Source organism: Meleagris gallopavo, chromosome 1 (genome assembly GCF_000146605.3).
Source record: "Meleagris gallopavo isolate NT-WF06-2002-E0010 breed Aviagen turkey brand Nicholas breeding stock chromosome 1, Turkey_5.1, whole genome shotgun sequence".
Classification (NCBI taxonomy): Eukaryota; Metazoa; Chordata; class Aves; order Galliformes; family Phasianidae; genus Meleagris; species Meleagris gallopavo.
In genome coordinates, this window is record NC_015011.2 from 104,101,928 (window position 1) to 104,120,050 (window position 18,123).

Consider the following 18,123-nt stretch of genomic DNA (forward strand, 5'->3'; position numbering starts at 1 on the left):
GACCTGCAATTTTCCCACAGCTCTTTCAGTCTCTCAGCATTGACGAAGGAGGCACCCTCTTCCTGCATAGCAGTCCTGCACACTCCCTGCTCTGCAGGAAACATGGGACAGGCAAGGTCTTTGAGACTCTAGCCATGGCTGTCATGCTAACTGAAACCAAGACATTATAGAGAAAGTTAAGTGGTTAGTGCCTGGGTGTGACCAAAACCCACCTCACTCCTACAAGCAGCAATCAGCTACCTTAACCTACCCATAGGCTGCCTCATGGCTCTGCCTTTCAAAGTTAAGCATTTGAAACACAATAACCAACTATTAAAACAACTATGTTCTTCATATTAGTGCTTCCTCTACTTGTCATTTTGCATGAAGGACATTTAAAAAAAAAAGTGATAATTATATTCTTAGTTCATTTTTCCCTTTACACAGAGGACATCTGTAGCAGAAACACTAAGTCACAGCCTGAGACAGTGATAAAGCACCTGGTGGGAAGGCAAGGTCAACCCAAGGGATTTCAGATGCATGCAGTGTACCTGAGTAACCACAAGGGATGGTGCCAGATCCATCCCTTCCCAGAGCTCAGTAAGTGTTGGCAGTGGAGGCAAGAGGATCTCTCTCTGGAGATCCCTGCCTACCTGAAGCCTTCTCAAAGGTAAGCAGCTCTTTTCTTTCATTTCTGTGTTTGCAGCTGCTGCAAGTCAGCTCATTCTCATTTGCTGTAGCCAAAGACTTTGGTACCTCACTATTATTGTGGTACTTTACATCCCATTACAGCATTTAATATGGGTTCTTAGTAAGAAAACTTCAGGTTGTGCAATAAATGAAACTGAAGTCCTGCAGAAGTTCAGATGTTTGATATACCAGTTCTACAGTTTATTTTGTCTCCGCATATTCCAAACATCACACACTTGCATTACAGACTTGAATACAGAAAATAGTCTCAACTTAGATTTTTAGTATTCATACAAGCGGCTTATTCTGATACAAGCCTGTAAGTAATCACATTACATACATATTAATAAAACCAACTAGGTAATTTTTCCCTATTAATGGTACATCATTGTTTTATTTTTTTTCTTTCCACCAAATTCTGTTCTATAACAATAAGCAATCCCTATACAACAGTGATTCAGTTTGAACCCAATTAGTTACTCCCAACCCAAACTAGTTAAACTGTAGCACTGAGAAAAACCCTTCCTCCATTTAAGAAATCCCATACAATCTTAAGAAGCAACTACGGTCCCCCAAAAAGATCCACTGCACAGAGAAAGCATAAGGCATCTGTCTCCTCATATAAGCCCCGTATCACAGAAATATGTAGGCTCTCTTATATGGGGGAAAAAAAAAAAGAAGGGCTGGCAATGATTTCACTAAGACTAAACCCTTGTAAAACAAGGTCAGGCACCTCTGTACTGGGGCAATACCAAATCAACTCATGTTAACTAGGTTGGAACGCCCCACAAATCAGAAGTCAGGCTACCCAGTCAGTGCTGCAAACAGGCCAACAGACACTGCTGAAAGTACCATAGTATAGACAAAATGTTAGAGAAACTCAGTAACTGTAGCCCTCGCTACAAAGGACCCAGTGCTAAAGTGGCCAGGGTAAGATTCAGGGTAAGATCTAGATGTATATATCCCTACCAAGGCATATGTTAATTCACAGCCATGTTTACCACTTGCAAGGGTCCACAGATGTTAAGTTTACCAGGCTCGAACAGTTTTGTCACTAACAAACTGGCCGTGAGGACCATCAGCATCAGAAGGCAGAAGGGCTAAGTAAACGGGAGTCTCAGCCCCTTCCTCTGGTGATTTTGGGGCCTTTGGACCTGCCATGTCTGTTCTCACCCATCCAGGACAGCAGGCATTAAGAAGGATGTGGTCATCTTTTCTTTTCTCATTTAACATCCGGGCTTGAATCCTGGACAAGACTGTGACACCAATTTTGGATACCCCATAAGCAGTATTTGGCCAGCCTTCTTTCTCATGCACGCTTTTCTTAGTATCTTCCACAAACTTTGTCATGAGCTCCACTAACTCATCCTCAGTGATTGTGTCGCTGCGGAACTTCTTCTGCAATTCTTGGCTACAGCCTGCCAGAGCTGAGATACTTACCATGCTAGAGACATTCACCACTCTACCTGTTAAAGAGAGAATAAAGACTGATTATATTTGTACATACTAAATAAACCCCAAATTCAAGTCTGTTTACTCTACAGCTGTGTGTTCACTGAAACAATGCCTAGTAAAATATTTTATGTGAACACAACTGATCACGGTTCACTTTATGTTCAGTGTTTGTAGTGAGTTTCGTTACAAAAAAATAAAGTGTGAATCTGCAAAAACTCAACACTGAATTTCAGGAATGCTTCCAGGAAATAGCCTGTTACAATCTGTAGGCATATTCAGAATAGTAGGTGATTTTCTCAATAATGACAGCCAGATGTTGAAGTGAAAAAAAATATTCCCAGCTTTGCAACAGCTTTTAGAATGTAGTCCAAATGCCAGAATAATGCAGAATTCAACAAAAGCAATCTAGTCACTAATACACTGGCGTTATCAGCTTGTTTCCAGAATACAAATCCCAGCATGCAAAACTGCAGCAAGCTTTTTCTCTCTTAGCATTTCAGTACACAGGAATGAGTCAGATGAATCAATAATTCACTCATCTGTACCAAAGTTGTTAATTTCCTTCTTTTTCTTGTTAGTTCACAACAATTCAGACAACAAATATGGTTCCTCATTGGGCAGTGTGCTTCAAGACATTAAATAGCAAAATCCTGTCATAAGCACCAAGAGTCATATAAAACTATTTTTCTACTTGTTATGTGACACTTACCATAAGGCTTCATAAGAGGCAACAATTCTGTGCAAATATTCCTGGTTCCAAAGAAGTTTGTCTTCAGCGTAACCTCTGCTTGGACTGCAAATGGAGTTCTGTCACTTAACTTTTTTTTTTTTTTTTTTTTAAGTGGTGTAGCGAAAGGAAGGGAAATAAAAAAAAGAATAAATCAGAATTATATTACTGTTGAAAGGAAGTTACTGCATGAACAGAAAGCCCCAGAGTTTATCTTATGGCTGCCCAACCAGTTCCACTGACTTACCTCTTCCCATCCAATGCTCAAGAGAATGGGCTGCCTCTGCCACCACACTTAAAAGGAGAGGACACCTCTCTTCTTAAACACATGCAATGTACTTTGTCACTAACCTGATATATGTGGGGAGGGCACAGGGGAAAGGGACAATCAAAAGGGAAGGAGATCCTGGATCTAGGGTACTGACACTGAAGATGCAGAAGTTTAACTACTACCCCTTGACAGCATTCAGATTCAAAACTAGGGCAGACAACAGCTTCCACAGCCTAACTCATTTGTCATCATGTCTTTTGGGTTCTCACCCAGGACTTGGTCAGAACAGCAAGTTCTTGTAGAAGATTCCGTAAGAATACAAGGATAACATTTGGTACAGTCCAAAAAAAAAAAAAAACCAAACAAAGAAACAAACAAGCAACCTTCTGATAAATACAAGTGTCATAAATAATTCCCCTGAGCTGACAGATCTTTGCTGACAGAAATAAAAGAATGGGAAATAGCAGTTGAAAAGAGCTGGGAACTGACGTAGGTAGTCTTAAGCAGACCACAGAACTGCACTTAAGGATGCAATTTCAGACAGAACTGACAGTCTGCCACCAACAAAAGTGGGGTAGGACGTGCCATCAGCTGACAACCTGGCATATCAGTAAGCTATATGCTATGCAACCTCTACTTTGCAGGGAAATAAGTTGAAGTGTCAGTCCTCCTCTTGATCTGCTACAGGCTCAATCTCAGCAGTGATAAAGGCCACCTACAGATGAAGTAGGTCTTCACTTGTCTCCTCAGCCCAGACCTATGTAAATTCCAAAGGGAAGAAGCAGCAGGTCACTGCTTTCACAGAAGCTCACCCAGAATGCTGGTCATGAGCACATATCCATTTCATAAAGGGTCATTTTTCAGTGGACTAAGGACTTCAGACTATGTGTAGCACAGTACAAAAACAGCAATTAATTAAGCGATTAATCTTTAACAGCAATAACAAACTGTACTACAATAAAGAAAGCATAAATTCTGGGATGTCAGCAAAAACCTAACAAGCCAAGCTTCAGTACAAATGCCAAAATATGAGATAAGCATCACAGCGATTACACAGGTGTTAAACCCTCTACCCTCTGTACTAGATACTTAACACAATAGCAGTTATAAAGAGCTCTTCTATCATAATTCTTAACCATATGACCTACTGCTGACTCACTGTAAGTTGTAAGTATGAAGTCAAGGCAGAACAACTGGAAACTTCTGAACAGAAAAAAAATCTATCATGTTACAAGGAAAGCAACAGAAACTTTATTGCTCATGCCTTTTTTACCTACTTGTGGACATGGCACTTAGGGGTATGGTTTAGTGGTGGCCTTGGTCATGGTTGATGGTTGGATTTCATGACCTTAAGGATTTTTTCCAACCTAAATGAGTCTATGATTTATCTGTTAAGTGAGTACACAACAATAATTTTAAGATACCCCACATGAGATATAGCAAATCTTGCTACAGTGCTGTCAAGCTGGTGAAGGCAAAGTTGCTGTGAAATCAGCAACAACACACACTGCACTTAAGTTACAGCCCAGTCTAGTTCAAACCCACTAACACCAGCAGGCTGATCTAAGGATCTCATTATGACTTAAAGAAATGCTGTTCTGAGTACCTGCAAAGTTTTTGCATGATATACTTGGATTGAGACCATTGCTGTAAGACTTTAGCACCTATTTGTCCACAGTTCAGGATGCACTCATTTATAGTAATAGCTGCCCTCTATTGGGCTGTCAATACAAACAAGGGGAGATTTAGATTAGATACTGAGGGAAACTTTCACTGAGAGCAGTGAAGCACTGGCATGGGCTGCCTGAAAAAGCCGTGGATGCCCATTCCTGGACGTGTTCAAGGCCAGGTTGAATGGGGCCCTGGGTAGCCTGAGCTGTAGGCAGGCAGTCCTGCCTTTGGCAGGGGGTTGAGGCTGGGTGAGCTTTGAGATTCACTTCGATCCAAACCATTCTATTATCGTACAGAGTACCAAACAAAAATACGGCAGCTGACTGGACTACACGAGCAGCAAGTGAGGTTTGATCCACACTACCTGATGGGCTGCCTTAACTCACACTGTGAGCAGGTGAATGAATACTTTTGCTGTGCTTGAATAGTGTAACATGTCTTAGCTACAGATCAGGCAAAGAGTTTTTAAAAGAGTCCAGAAGACACAGAATGAGCAAGTTTGTACTGGCAGAGAAATGAACTAGTAGTCACGCTCATGACCTGTTCCATCTGGAGCTAATTTGATTTTCAATGATTTTTCATAACTACAAATAGAATGCACTCTGCTACCCTACAACTGCTGTGCCTTCCTCACTTCCACTACTTTTCCACCCCCGAGGAGATGAAAGGATTCAACTCATGCTCAGCACAGTTAGATTTACATTAACCATTCTATTGGTGACCAACTGGCCTGAGAAAGTTAAATAAAGAAAACAAAAACACCCATGCCAAAGGTTCTCTTTAACCACCCTGAACCCTTGAGCAGATAATGCAGAGAGTAAAGTATGAGGCTTGCAGAAGAGAGAAAACAATATCCCAGAAGAATATGGTTGACATTCATACAGATAATGGGCTTCCATGGGCCTGATGGAACTCAAAAGCATTGCAGCAACAAACCCAACTGTACACCTGAGTACTTTCATGTTTTGTATGTGATGCAAATACTCCAGGAAAGCATCCTTACACACAGTTAACACAACAAGCGCTAGACAAAGAGTCATTTCACACTACCTTCTCATCATGCCTGGGATGATAGGCAGCTTACTCCGCCAAAAAACAGCCCAGAAGTTCCATATAAAATAGCTTTATGAAATCCTTGCTGCATATACTGTACTTTATCATGTAACTTGACACCACACATGACTAACATGACTATCCCAAACAGCCCAATTCCTACCTTTGAAAGCAATCCCTGCATTGTTAACTAACACATTCAGACCTCCATACTTCTCCTTTAGGAAGTCCCGCAAGGCTCTAATGCTTTGCAGATCATCAATATCCAGCTGGTGGAAGAGCGGATGCAGCCCTTCCTCCTGGAGCTTTGCCACTGCTTCCTGACCACGGCCAGGGTCTCGGGCAGTAAGGTACACATCCCCCTTGAACTGCTTGCACAGATCTCGCACAATTGAGAATCCAATCCCTTTGTTGGAGCCGGTCACCACAGCCACAGGCACGCTGGACATTGTCTTCTCTGGATGGATGCCAAAGCAACAGGCACTGCAAATGGCAAGGAGGAAAGTTTCAGGGAATCACTGAGTGGCTTGGGTTGGAAAGGGCCTTAAAGACCATCTAGTTTCACACCCTGTCATGGGCAGTCAGGCAAAATTTTACACCCAGAAGGATGAAAGTGTATATCTAAAGATGAACCAGGTGTTTTCTTTTTTTCCTTAAAAATTCTACTCAGAATTCCTCTTTGAGTTATGCAAGTCCATGTTATAAGTGTACATTAATTTACTGAAGTAGCATGAGGCTTTGGCAAAGAAATGCATTAGGTGGCAATGTTTTACAGAACACCCAAACCAGCCTCGTCACAGAGTAACTGCTCTGTAGCGTTATGTTAGCTGCTGATAGGAGGGATTCTTGCACATCCACCTCACAGGAAGACTATCTCTTTCTTGTGAGGACAGGCAGCTGGTTCAGTGCAAGCACTGAGGCAATCCAAGTTCATAAACAAGGGTGAGGAACTGGGTCTGCTCACTTTAGACTTAATTGTCATTTCCCTTCCAAACAGGCTCGTAGCCAACCCTGAGACGGCATCTCTTAGGGAAGAAACCTAAGCCAGCCCCCAAGACCCACACATAGCACTGAATTCGCCAGACAACCGCCTGCCAGTCATCTCACAACCACCCCAGGGCAGCTACCCACCCCGCAGTCCAAAGGAACAGACCACACCGCTGCAAAATCCAGAGAACCCCGCTGGGGCGTGCCCGAGGGGCTGCAGCCCTCCCCGACCCACCTCCAGCACCACGCACCTTCCCCCACGCCTCAGCTCAGCGCCGGAACGAGCAGACCGACCAACAGCAACCGCACGCAGCGTGAGGGAAGGCGGGCGCACCTAAAATGGCGGCGGGCAGCCCCGCCTCCCGCGGCGGCTGGGGCGGGTCGGGTCGGACTCGGCAACGGCTGTGGAGGTTTGTTCCTCCTCTTTGCCAGGTGGGTATCGTGTGACCGTCTATGCTCTCTCTCTCTGGAGGGAATCGGAAGCTGGAGGGAAGCGGGATTCCGCAGTCTTAGCCAGACAGGCCGATGCAGTACAGCTGTCGAGTGTGCGGTGTTACTGCGCCCTGTGGTACTGGGCTGCTTGGGAGTGTTCTCTGTGTGATCAGGTGCCATGATTCTGCTGCTTTGTTATTTTCAGAGAAGCCACAGAGGCAATTTGTGCTGTCTTCTCTAATTGTAACACATTTGCTGTGTGAAAACAGTTCTGTGTTTATAAGAACCCAAGTCCCATTTCCTGTATACAGTTATGGGCATACCTTGGCCCAAATGATGCTGAAGATATGGGCTTCTCCTCTCCCATCACCCCATGTTCATTTATGGCTTTGCTTGTAGTCCTGTAGGGGTTGTTCCGTCTGAAGAAAAGGAGGCTCAGAGGAGATCTCATTGCTCTGTGCAGCCATTTGAAAGGAAGTTGTGGTGAGGTGGGGTTCAGCCTCTTTTCCCAGGTAACCAGCGATAGGATGAGCAATACTGGCCTCGAGTTGTGCCAACAAGATTCAGGATAATATTAAGAAACATTTCTTCTGAGCAAGAGTGGTGAGGCAGTGGCACAGGCTGCCGAGGGCGGTGGTGGAGTCACTGTGCCTGGAGGTGTTCAAGAGCCGTGTAGATGTGGCACTGAGGGATGTGGGCAGTGGGCATGGTGGGGGTGGGCTGATGGTTGGACTGAGTGATCTTAGCTGTCTTTTTCAACCTTAACAGTTATTTGATTCTATGAAAAGAAACATGCAATGCTTGAAAAGGTCATTACACATTTTTAAAATTTATATATTTTTAATTCAGACCATCTAAATAAGGAAAAAGTGTTTTTTTTAGTATGAAGAAAAGCAGAGGGCGGACAAGTCGAAAGAGAAGAAGAAAACACTTGCAGAGATTTATGTATGGAGGTACTATCCCAGGAAGTAATGCTAAATAATAACATAATCAGTTGTCTAAGTGTTACCTTATGGTTTCACGAACACCTTTGTGCTTTGAAAATAACATTTGTAAACATTAGTTTTTGTGTGTGTTAATTTACAGTTCCAGTCAGAGGATGGTGAATATTGTGAGCTTTGTTTTCTGAGTAGTGGAAAGCATAGCCACCTTCTCACATTCTTTGCTCCTTGAGTATGTTGAATATATCCTATAGTTCTTAGAGCTCCCAGTACCCAGAGGCCCACAGCTTAGTAAACTAGTTCAAGGAGAGCCTTACTTGCTATTCTATTACACCACGCAAAGAAGTCCAAAATACAGCTTTTATCTGAATGTACAGTCAATGTTTTTTGTTTCTTTTATTGTAAAATGAGATATTATAGCATTCATCCCCTTTTCATTTTTAGTCAACTGCAGTCACAAACTGGAATACATTAAACTTAAGAAGTGGCTCAAAGACAGAGGATTTGGAGACAGTAGTTTAAGGCCAGCGCAGTTCTGGGGTAATGTTTTAATGATTTACTGATGGTACTTACATCTAATTCTTATAGGAATGTTGGGTTTTGAGTCTCACATATGGCTAGCATCGGGCAAAAGAGCCCCTTACCCTTAGTCCTCTAAAGGACTTTCTGCAAATGCATGTGAATGTCATTTACATGAACTGTTTACTGTTTCTTGAATAAAGATACTTCTTAAGTGCTAAGAGAAAGTTTTCAAGAAGAGTACTATCTTTTAAATGCTTATAGTATTAGAATCCAACCTTGGTATCATTTCTTTATCTCTTCTTTTTCCTTGCAAATTCAACAGCTCTAGTGAAACAGACAAGTAAATGATTTTAAAAGTTGGATTCACTTACTGTTTCCAGTAAATATATTTATTTGTATTTTTTCTCTTTAATTAGGTGGTGTTTCAAAACCTTTTGCAATAGGGAGAGTAGAGAGGATAGTATGAATCAGAGAAAAATATTGGGAATAGAAATTATAAAGTTTAGTTAAAACTCTGAAAACAATAACAAGAACCAGTGATGAAAAATGTGTTTGAAGAAAAAAATGGGAAACAGAAAGCGAGAATTGCTAGAAGTGGACAGCAAGTGTTGCAGGGGTGCAGGAGAAGTGCTTTCACCAGGTCCTGAAAAATAGTAGAAAAGTAAAGAGAGCATCAGAGAAAAAATAAATGAGATGTATATCTGGAACAATCTATTATTGCTTTTTTGTTATTTGTAAGGGATATGTATGTTCTTTCAGAATTTTTCCTTGGAGGTTTGTTCATTTATTGCTGTTTACCACTATCTCCTGTATTTTACTCTAAGTATCCTCTTTGTTCCTACTTTAGGTACAGGAAGAGGACTGATGACAACAAGAGCTCTTCAGGTTAGTAATATTGATTCTAAAGCAAGAGCTTCTCTAGAATCATTGATACATAATGGCTTTTATAACAAAGAAACTCAAAATTCCAGACAAGGTGTTTGGAGTCCTTGTTGTGACTGCAATTTCTAGCCTAATACCAGAAATTGTAGTTCCAGCTTATTTGTAAAATTATATTGCTGAGGACTTGTTGGCTGAAAACATTATTGTACTCCTCAACAGTGATTCAGTATGCAGCCTTGTGTTTCTGTTAAAGGCAATAAGTGGCTAACTGAAACCAGAAGGACCAGTCTTCTTTCCTGCTGTATGCCTTCTCCTTTAGCCACTGGCTTGCATAGCTTCTTTCGTGCTGGCTGCAGTAGTCTTCCCTGCTCTTGGGATAAGATCACAATAGCACTATTTGGTAAATTCTCAGCTAAAAATAGAGATATTTTTTCAACATAGTCACCACCACTAGCTTTGCATTTTTACCAGCAACGAACAAGAGCCTGTGTGCTGTGCTCCTTAAAATCTGCACCAGCAGAGGTGACCCACTCACACCACTGCAGAAACATATTGCCCATTGCTTTACTGTGCTCACATCCACTGTTTGGTCTCTGTCAACATTCAGTAAACATTGATAAATGTCAGTGGGTATAATTTTTTCCACATGGAGGAATTCGCTGATTCAGCTTTCCTTCATTCTCACTTCCATGTGAGACACGATTGTATCAGATTCCTCTCTGCTGCCTCTGTCACATGGTTACAAAATGTAACAATATTGGTGGGAAGGTTCAAACCTCAGCTACCATACCACTAATATCCACCTCTGAGATCGTGGACCAACATAATAAAATTGGAGGAATTACTTTCGGAGCAACCCTCATATATCTTAGTACAAAGCAAGTGGTGATGCTGAATAGCCAGGCACCAAACTCTTTGTGAACTTTCTTCAGGTGAAAGTTCCTACTGATTCCAGTCATCCTCTTTCCCTTGACTTTGACCGTCATAAAACCATGCTAGTTTCCAATAAATTCAATATCACATCTGATTGGTTCCTGGAATTACTTTTTTCTGGGGAATATCTCTCTCTTTCTTTATAAATCATATAGTAGATAAGCCATTTATACTTGACCTTTACTATTCTTTTCTTGTTTGTTTTGTTTTTGTTTTCCTCAAAGGCAGGAGAGCTGGTTATTTCATTGCCTGAAAAATGCTTAGTGACCACCAACACTGTCCTTAACAGCTGTTTAGGAGAATACATTATGAAGTAAGTGAAAAGTGACATTCTGTGGCAAGGAAGGAAAACCAGACTTTTCAGCTGTCCCTTCCTCTGGATTGTGAATTAGTAGACAAATTATCTTAAGTGGTGGTAGGACATAACTGCTTACTCTAATTTGTGAGCATTTTATTGTGAACTTTCATGCATTCAGAATGTTCAGGAAGTGAGATTTGAATACAGAGTTGAAGAGATGGTATAGGCTTGAATGTATCCTGCTTCTAGATCCAGCTCAGACCTAAATATCATGTTATGAGTGACTTCTTGGGAATTTCAAAATACCCTTCAGTAAGAGAAGGAGAATAAAGTGAAGCTGCAAAGCAATCACACGAATGTAGCCTTTTAGAAAATGCAGAATCCGGCCTGTGCTGGACACTGAGTATTTGTTATGTGGCCTAAAAAAAAGCTGACAGAAAGAGAACCCAAGAGGTGAACCTGAAATTTGTACCACAAACCAGTTTTTATAGTTTCTCAGTAAAATTAAGTCAAAAGCCCCTTTGAAATCATCAAAAGGACATGGAGATTAACTACAAAGAAGTTTAAAATAGAAGCTATTTATAACCTTTTAAAGAACTAAGAGAGAGATAAAATACTACTGCATCCATTTCCTGTCTCACCTTTGTATATCTGCTTTATCTTATTTTATTTTTTTAATAGATGGAAGCCTCCTGTATCTCCTTTGATAGCACTATGCACATTTTTAATAGCAGAGAAGCACGCTGGTGAGAAATCTCTGTGGAAGCCGTATCTTGATGTTTTACCCAAGACATACAGTTGCCCAGTTTGTTTGGAGCAAGATGTAATACAACTGTTTCCCGAACCTTTAAGAAAGCAAGCTCAGGAGCAAAGAACAACGGTCCATGAGTTGTACATGTCTTCCAAGGCTTTTTTCTCTTCTTTGCAATCCTTGTTTGCTGAGAACACGGCAACTATTTTTAACCACAGTGCCCTGGAGTGGGCTTGGTGCACTATTAATACCAGAACAATATACATGAAACATTCCCAGAGGGAATGCTTTTCTCTTGAGCCAGATGTTTATGCATTGGCACCATATTTAGATTTGCTAAACCACAGTCCAAATGTTCAGGTAAGAGACTGAAAATAGATCACTTAATATCTTGATATATATGAGCGTACTATCTCAATAAAGTATGCATTTATGTGATAGATTAGGAGTGTCTGGAGGCCAGTGAGAGATCTCATAGTGGAGAAATTGTCTATCTGGAGGACACCTGCAGGCTGAGTATGCATGGTTCATATATATCCTGGAAGCTGTTATTCAGTAAAGCAGAGGTACAGGGAAAGCCCACAGTGACTGGATGCAATTTGCATCCAGGGTAACAGTTAGGAAGAACCCATTCACAAATATAACCCTACCCTTCTCTTCCTGTGAGTTCAACTCCTCAGACAAATATTGTGTTACACAATCCTTGTGTTACTTCACCTCTGTCTTAAAGCTTCTGGGTTGTCTTAGCAAAGTGTATAGAGCAGTTCCACCTGATAACAGGGATGGAACTCTGTGTGCCAGCATATTTCTGGGACAGCAGAAGAGTAGTCTGGTTTTATTTGCAGATTTGGAGTTTCTGTAATAAGTCTTCAGAGTGGGTGGCACATCCTAAGGTTTTGATTTTCATTCTTCATACTCACAGTTTTTAGAGTAATTTTAGAGTCAAGTTGTCCAAATATGTTGCCTTTTCAGACATCTAAAACATTTGTTTGCACCCTATTGTTGCAGTATTAGAGAAGTACTTAATTCTGTTGGATTTTAATATTAAAGTTCGGATTCCTATTCCTGCTGTCTTCCTCCCAAGAGTAAAACCTTTTGTTTTTAATTAATCATAGGTAAAGGCTGCATTTAATGAACAGTCAAGAAGCTATGAAATTCAGACAAATTCACAGTGCAAGAAGTATGAAGAAGTATTTATCTGCTATGGGCCTCATGACAATCAGCGACTGCTACTAGAATATGGATTTGTTGCCATTGATAACCCTCATAGCAGTGTTTATGTCTCATCAGGTCAGATTTATAGATTGTCTTAACATTGAAAGGTACAATAGTAGAGAGCAGAGTTTCTTCAACAGGAGGTGTGGTTAGAAATGCACAGCTGAAGGACGATGAAGAAATTCATGTGCTTGTGTACACATTTATGCACAATGCATATTAAGGCATTATATTCTTTTTATCAAAATATTTATGTGTATTTCCAAGAACTGGAATAGAGCTCACTTTGATCTGCATAGGATTAAAGATCGAAGTTTTTAAATTGGAGGTGTTTTCCATAAGTTTTCCTTTTATAAAATTGTGATTCTTACTGGCATTTATTTAGAGCTTCCCATGACTGGATGTCTTAAAGTTGTTGATAACTTTGATTTGAGTCATAATTTTCATTATAAGGATATAGTTGTGCATGTTGCTGATTGCTTTTGAGAAATTGTGAGCCCAAATATATTTTGATTATGTTAATGTTCCCCCAAATTTAGCACTTTTCTCCTTTAGCTAATTGACAAATACAGATGAAATGTCATTTCAGAATTGAGAATTGTCATTTCTTCTGCATATGATTTACATAAATGTTTAAATTTGTTTTTATGCAGATACTCTCCTAAAATATTTCCCACCACTGGACAAGCAGAAAAATGCAAAACTTTCCATTCTGAAGGATCGTGATTTATTAGAGTAGGTATATGAAATTTTTTGTTTCTATATGAGCTTTCTTTTTTACTCTTCATTGTTTCCGGGAGTCAAATTTTGCTTCTGAAAATCCACCATCAAACCATTTTTATGTAGCAAATCGGTTTGCTTGCTGCTTGTGAGAGAACGTGCAATTGGTAAATACCATTATCAAAGCTTGAGATTGGCTTCAGTGTCCAGCCTGTCTTTCTTCTAACTGTGGATAGAAGCAGAGTAAGGTTAGTCAATGAATCTTCTAGTTCTGAAGAGTAGGTGTCTTGTTGACAATTGTCAGGAAGAAAGCTGTCAGGTTGTAGAAAGCACCCTGTACTTTCTGCATCTCAGCACTTCTGACTTTTTAGAAACTTGACCTTTGGATGGGATGGACCATCTTGGAGACTTCTTACAGCCCTCAAGGTGTTAAGTCTTGGAGAAGATGAATTGTAAGTTTCAGTACAATGTTTAAAAAATGTGCACGTGTCATTTTCCTTTATTTCCTCTTTGCTGCCTGTGAGACTCTGGGAGCAATTCTTCTGGATCTCCTGTATCTATCTTACTGACTCCGTGTCAGAAGGGAAAAGAAGAAAGTCAGAGAAAAGAATGTACTGTAAAGTCATTGCTTATTTGTTGCTTTGATCTTTGACTTTCTTGTATTAAACGCTATGCACACCCCACTGTTTTCCCTTTCTATTTCAAGAACCAGATGTTTCTTTAAGATTCTGACAGCAGGCAATTTTTCTGTTGATTTGATGAAACTTGCTTGATTTCCTTGACATGTGCTCCACAGACTGCTTCTGAAATTTTAGGGCTAAGAAAGTTGTTGAAATTCATTTCCAGTAGCTATCAGTGCAGTTTTGATCATTTGTTCCAATTGACAAATTTGCCTTAAATAGGATTAATAGGAAAAAAAAAACCAACAACTTTTACTCTCTTGGTTTTGATTTTGATAACTGTTTGTCCTTCCGAGATTGACTGGTGAGTGGAAAAAGCTGGCTATAAGAATTAAAAATAAATCCCAGTGGCACCAATTTTAGGCCCATAAAATATGTCGATATGTGAAGTGAAGCTTAGCAGAAGCTGTGCTAATAAGCTCTAAGAGTACAGCTTGTTCTCCTGACTGGTGCTGCTGAAGTTGGGGGCAGCATGACAAAGCAGTAGAGCATTGGTCCAAGTGCAGACTGTTACTTTATCCGAAAGGGTAAGGTTGGAGGACTGGAATTGCTGCTCTGGATTATTAAATCTTCTTTTTATCTTGCTTGTCTCTCCTCTGTGCTTTTTTCAGATATGTTAATCTACATTTCTTTATGTCAATGATGTTATTCTTAATATAACCACGTGTTTATTATTCAGTTGTGGAATGCAGCAAGTGATTATGTGTTGTTTAAACATTATGCTTCTAGTACTTGCTGGAGGAGAGCACTACTTGGTGATGTAATTTCAGCCAGAAATGAACAGCAGGCTTTGAATATAACAACAAAGATATGCCATTTTTTAATAGAGGAGACACAGCATGTCCTTCTGCAGGTAATTTGGCTAGAAGAGCCAGGTAGCTGAGATATTTTCTATCCCTAGCATAAATGTACAGCAGCATAATTTTCAGGGTTGAGAATGGAGTGATTGGGGTAATTGACTTCACTGGGGTGGTGTAGGGTTTGTCACCAGGGTTACTGACATACATCCCAATTAAATAAGTAATTGCTCAGCAGAATTTGTGGCTGCAGCAGAGAAACAAACCATGTTACAGAGCTTATGTGTGTTGTGGTTTAACTTGGGAAGCAGCTAAATACCACACAGCCTTTCCCTAATTCCCCCACCTCCCAGTGGGTTAGGGGAGAAACTCGTTAAAAAAAAAAAGTAAAACTCATAGGTTCAGATAAAAACAATTTATTAAGACAGGAGAAATAACAATAATGATAACAATTACATATATTTATATCTATACATTTATAAAACCAGCAATGTGCAAAGCAGTTGCTCACCACCTGCTGCTTAATGCCCATGCAGTCCCCAAGCAATGGCAGCCCCTGGCCAACTGCCATCAGTTCTGTAGTTTTTTTTACAATAATTCATATGGTATGGAATACCTCTTTGGCCAGTTTAGGTCTGCTATCCTGGTTCTTTTCCCCTCCCAGCTAATTGTGCTCCCCCCAGCTACCTTACTGGCAGGACAGGCAGGTCAGTATGAGAAGCTGAAAATCTGAAACATCTCTGTACAGCACTGCTCAGCAACAACTAAAACATCAGGACATTACAAAGCACTGTAAACAAGTGAATCGTGTTTAACGTTTCTCTACCTACAGTATTAATATATTTGTTGAAGTTACCTCTTAAAAGAAAATGCAGACCTAAATAAATTAGGCACATAAGGTGTTGCAGACCTGCCCTGTTGCCTTGCCCTTCCTCTCCTCCTTTTTGGTGGGCTTCCTATCCACATGATGATTGTTTCATTCTTTTTTCAAAACAACTTTTACATAAAGATAAAAAACACCCTGTATTTTGACATAGTTGCATGGGAAAGGTGAGCTTTCTGCAAAGTTTCTGTTCATGTGCTATATTAAATAATTGGAATTTTGAATAATTTCATTCCATTTGTATAAACTCCAGATTTCCCAGATGAAGAGGGACAAAGAGAACCTCAAAGAACAGCTGACTTTGGTAGAAGCACTACGCTTAGAAGATCTGAAAATACTACAAAAATCAGCAGAGATTCTTTGCAGCTTGAACGTGACAACAGTTTGATCCACCTGGAGCTGTGATAACTGTAGCTGATCTCAAATGGATCTCATTTGCTATGGACATGCCTTGATCAACTGTTTTAATGGACTTGGGCAGCAAAGAATAACAAAAGTCATCATAAAGTGCCCAGCTTAGTTTACAGGATCACATGGGCATTAAGGGCTTATTTTGTTCTTTGCTGATCTTCAGTAATACAAAAGGTTAGCCCAGAGGGTAGGGAGGAACATAGTCAGTTTTCATCACACTTCATCCAAATCATAATTGCTTTGAGCAAAACAGCTTATGGGGGTAATTTGAGCAGCTCTAGGACTGGGGACTCCAGCAGTCAGACCCTCTGATCCATGCCTGTGGGGCAAAGGCATAGATCAGAGGGTCAGGCACACATTCCTCAGGATATATTTTGAGTTCTGGCACTTGACTGAGAGGGGAAGGAGGGAGCTACTTGTATATACCCAGAACTAATCCTTTATCTTTTCCCTGAGATATGTGCATGTGCCCAAGAATAAGTAGTTTGCATAGTGTCAATTCATTATGGGAGCAATAAACGTGGACGGGAGCAATAAATGTGGACTGGAGCAGAGATTGCAATCAGCCCTTTTGAGACTGATGCCAGGTTGTTCCCTGCACAGTATCAGTTCATGTTTCTTGAATTTAAAGAAGTGAGAATTTTTTCCTTTACTTTCAGAGCTTCCTCCAAACTCATTAGTTTGTGTTCTGACTCCTCCTGCTGGAAATGAGAACAGAAAGGATGTATCAGTTGAAAAGCCCACCCAGACATTTCGTTCTATTTTCTGTCATTTCTGGTGATGATACTGACAAACGTTTTAATCTTGCCTTCAAGGGCATATTCTCATGAGCTACCTTTCATTATTAGTTCAACCTAAATAAGGAGCTCAAGGTCCCTATGTGATTTAGGAGAAGGAAGCTTCTTCTAAGGGTGTTTCTGAGCAGGATCCATGTCTAAGCTTTATAAACTTTGTAATTGTTGTGTTGTAATTATTTCCCATTGTGTGGGGATTCATATTTTGTAATTTTTTTATTAATACTTTTAGGCTTTTTAAAGAATTGTGCTTTTAAAGAATGTTTATTTTTGATTAATTTTCTACAAGACTTTTATCTATTTTTTAAGTAAATGAAATTATATATGGCAATAAAGGCATTCCAGCTAATATCATTTAAAGAAAAAAATGCAGCAAGTGAAAGCTTCTAAGAAATAAGCTAGTATAAATGCACTTTCTGACTTTCTTTGTGAACATTCATCATGAACAAGAGTGTTATTGTATAAACTTGATTGGATTTGAGGATTCCAGGGGTTTTCCTCGCTGTTTCTTTTCTGCCTTGTTCTAGTTGGGACACAAAATATCTATTTGTCATCTCCCAGAATTCTTGCATCTCACTTATGTCCCAGTCCTGTTGATGACATCTGTTCCTTCCTTTTTTCCTTTTGCCCCCTTTACTGAACTGTGGAGCTCTGAGAAAGGCTTTTCCTTAACTAGAAAAGTGTATTGGCTTAGATGTAAAAGAACCAGGGGAACTGGTAAATGTTAATCAGATTCCATGTCTCTGAAAACAGAAGTTGTTCTTGGTTTTGAGGTGCCATCCTCTTAACTTATACCTAGCATTAGGAAATTCTGAAAATGAGGTATTTTTGCTGTTGTTTGCCTGAGCGTGCTGAGACTCTTGTACTCCCATGCTTTCTGGATCATTCATGTGGGGGTGCTGCCAGTGTGCGGTTTCTTTATATTTCACAGCAGTGAGCAAAGTGAATTGACTGGGAGAAGAACTGGAGTGCTTCCAGGAACTAGAAGAATATATATTATATCCTTTGAACCAACTTAATTTTGTATTTGC

The 18,123-nt window shown here is 40.2% G+C and overlaps 2 protein-coding genes across 8 annotated transcripts; one reads left to right on the plus strand and one right to left on the minus strand.

Annotated features, from left to right (window-relative positions):
• Positions 1–846: 846 nt before the first annotated feature.
• Positions 847–7,174, minus strand: CBR1 (carbonyl reductase 1). The gene is made up of 4 exons (XM_010723228.3): positions 7,085–7,174; positions 5,996–6,329; positions 2,834–2,942; positions 847–2,135 (listed from the first exon to the last, which is right to left on the minus strand). The coding sequence occupies exons 2-4, from the start codon at positions 6,293–6,295 to the stop codon at positions 1,699–1,701; spliced, it is 846 nt and encodes a 281-aa protein (XP_010721530.1). The 5' UTR covers positions 6,296–6,329; positions 7,085–7,174; the 3' UTR covers positions 847–1,698.
• Positions 7,175–7,178: 4 nt separating this feature from the next.
• SETD4 (SET domain containing 4) lies at positions 7,179–17,698 on the plus strand. Of its 7 annotated transcripts, none has more exons than XM_019620761.2 (12): positions 7,179–7,265; positions 7,665–7,777; positions 8,148–8,218; positions 8,651–8,746; positions 9,576–9,613; positions 10,768–10,856; positions 11,523–11,952; positions 12,708–12,882; positions 13,461–13,542; positions 13,899–13,979; positions 14,937–15,060; positions 16,141–17,697. In XM_019620761.2, the coding sequence occupies exons 3-12, from the start codon at positions 8,149–8,151 to the stop codon at positions 16,273–16,275; spliced, it is 1,320 nt and encodes a 439-aa protein (XP_019476306.1). In that variant the 5' UTR covers positions 7,179–7,265; positions 7,665–7,777; position 8,148; the 3' UTR covers positions 16,276–17,697. The 7 variants fall into 7 exon arrangements, with proteins under 7 accessions (XP_019476306.1, XP_019476318.1, XP_019476324.1 ...); XM_019620768.2 differs by lacking the exon at positions 7,179–7,265 and adding an exon at positions 7,272–7,438; XM_019620773.2 differs by lacking the exon at positions 13,899–13,979 and having other exon boundaries at positions 16,141–17,698.
• Positions 17,699–18,123: the final 425 nt, after the last annotated feature.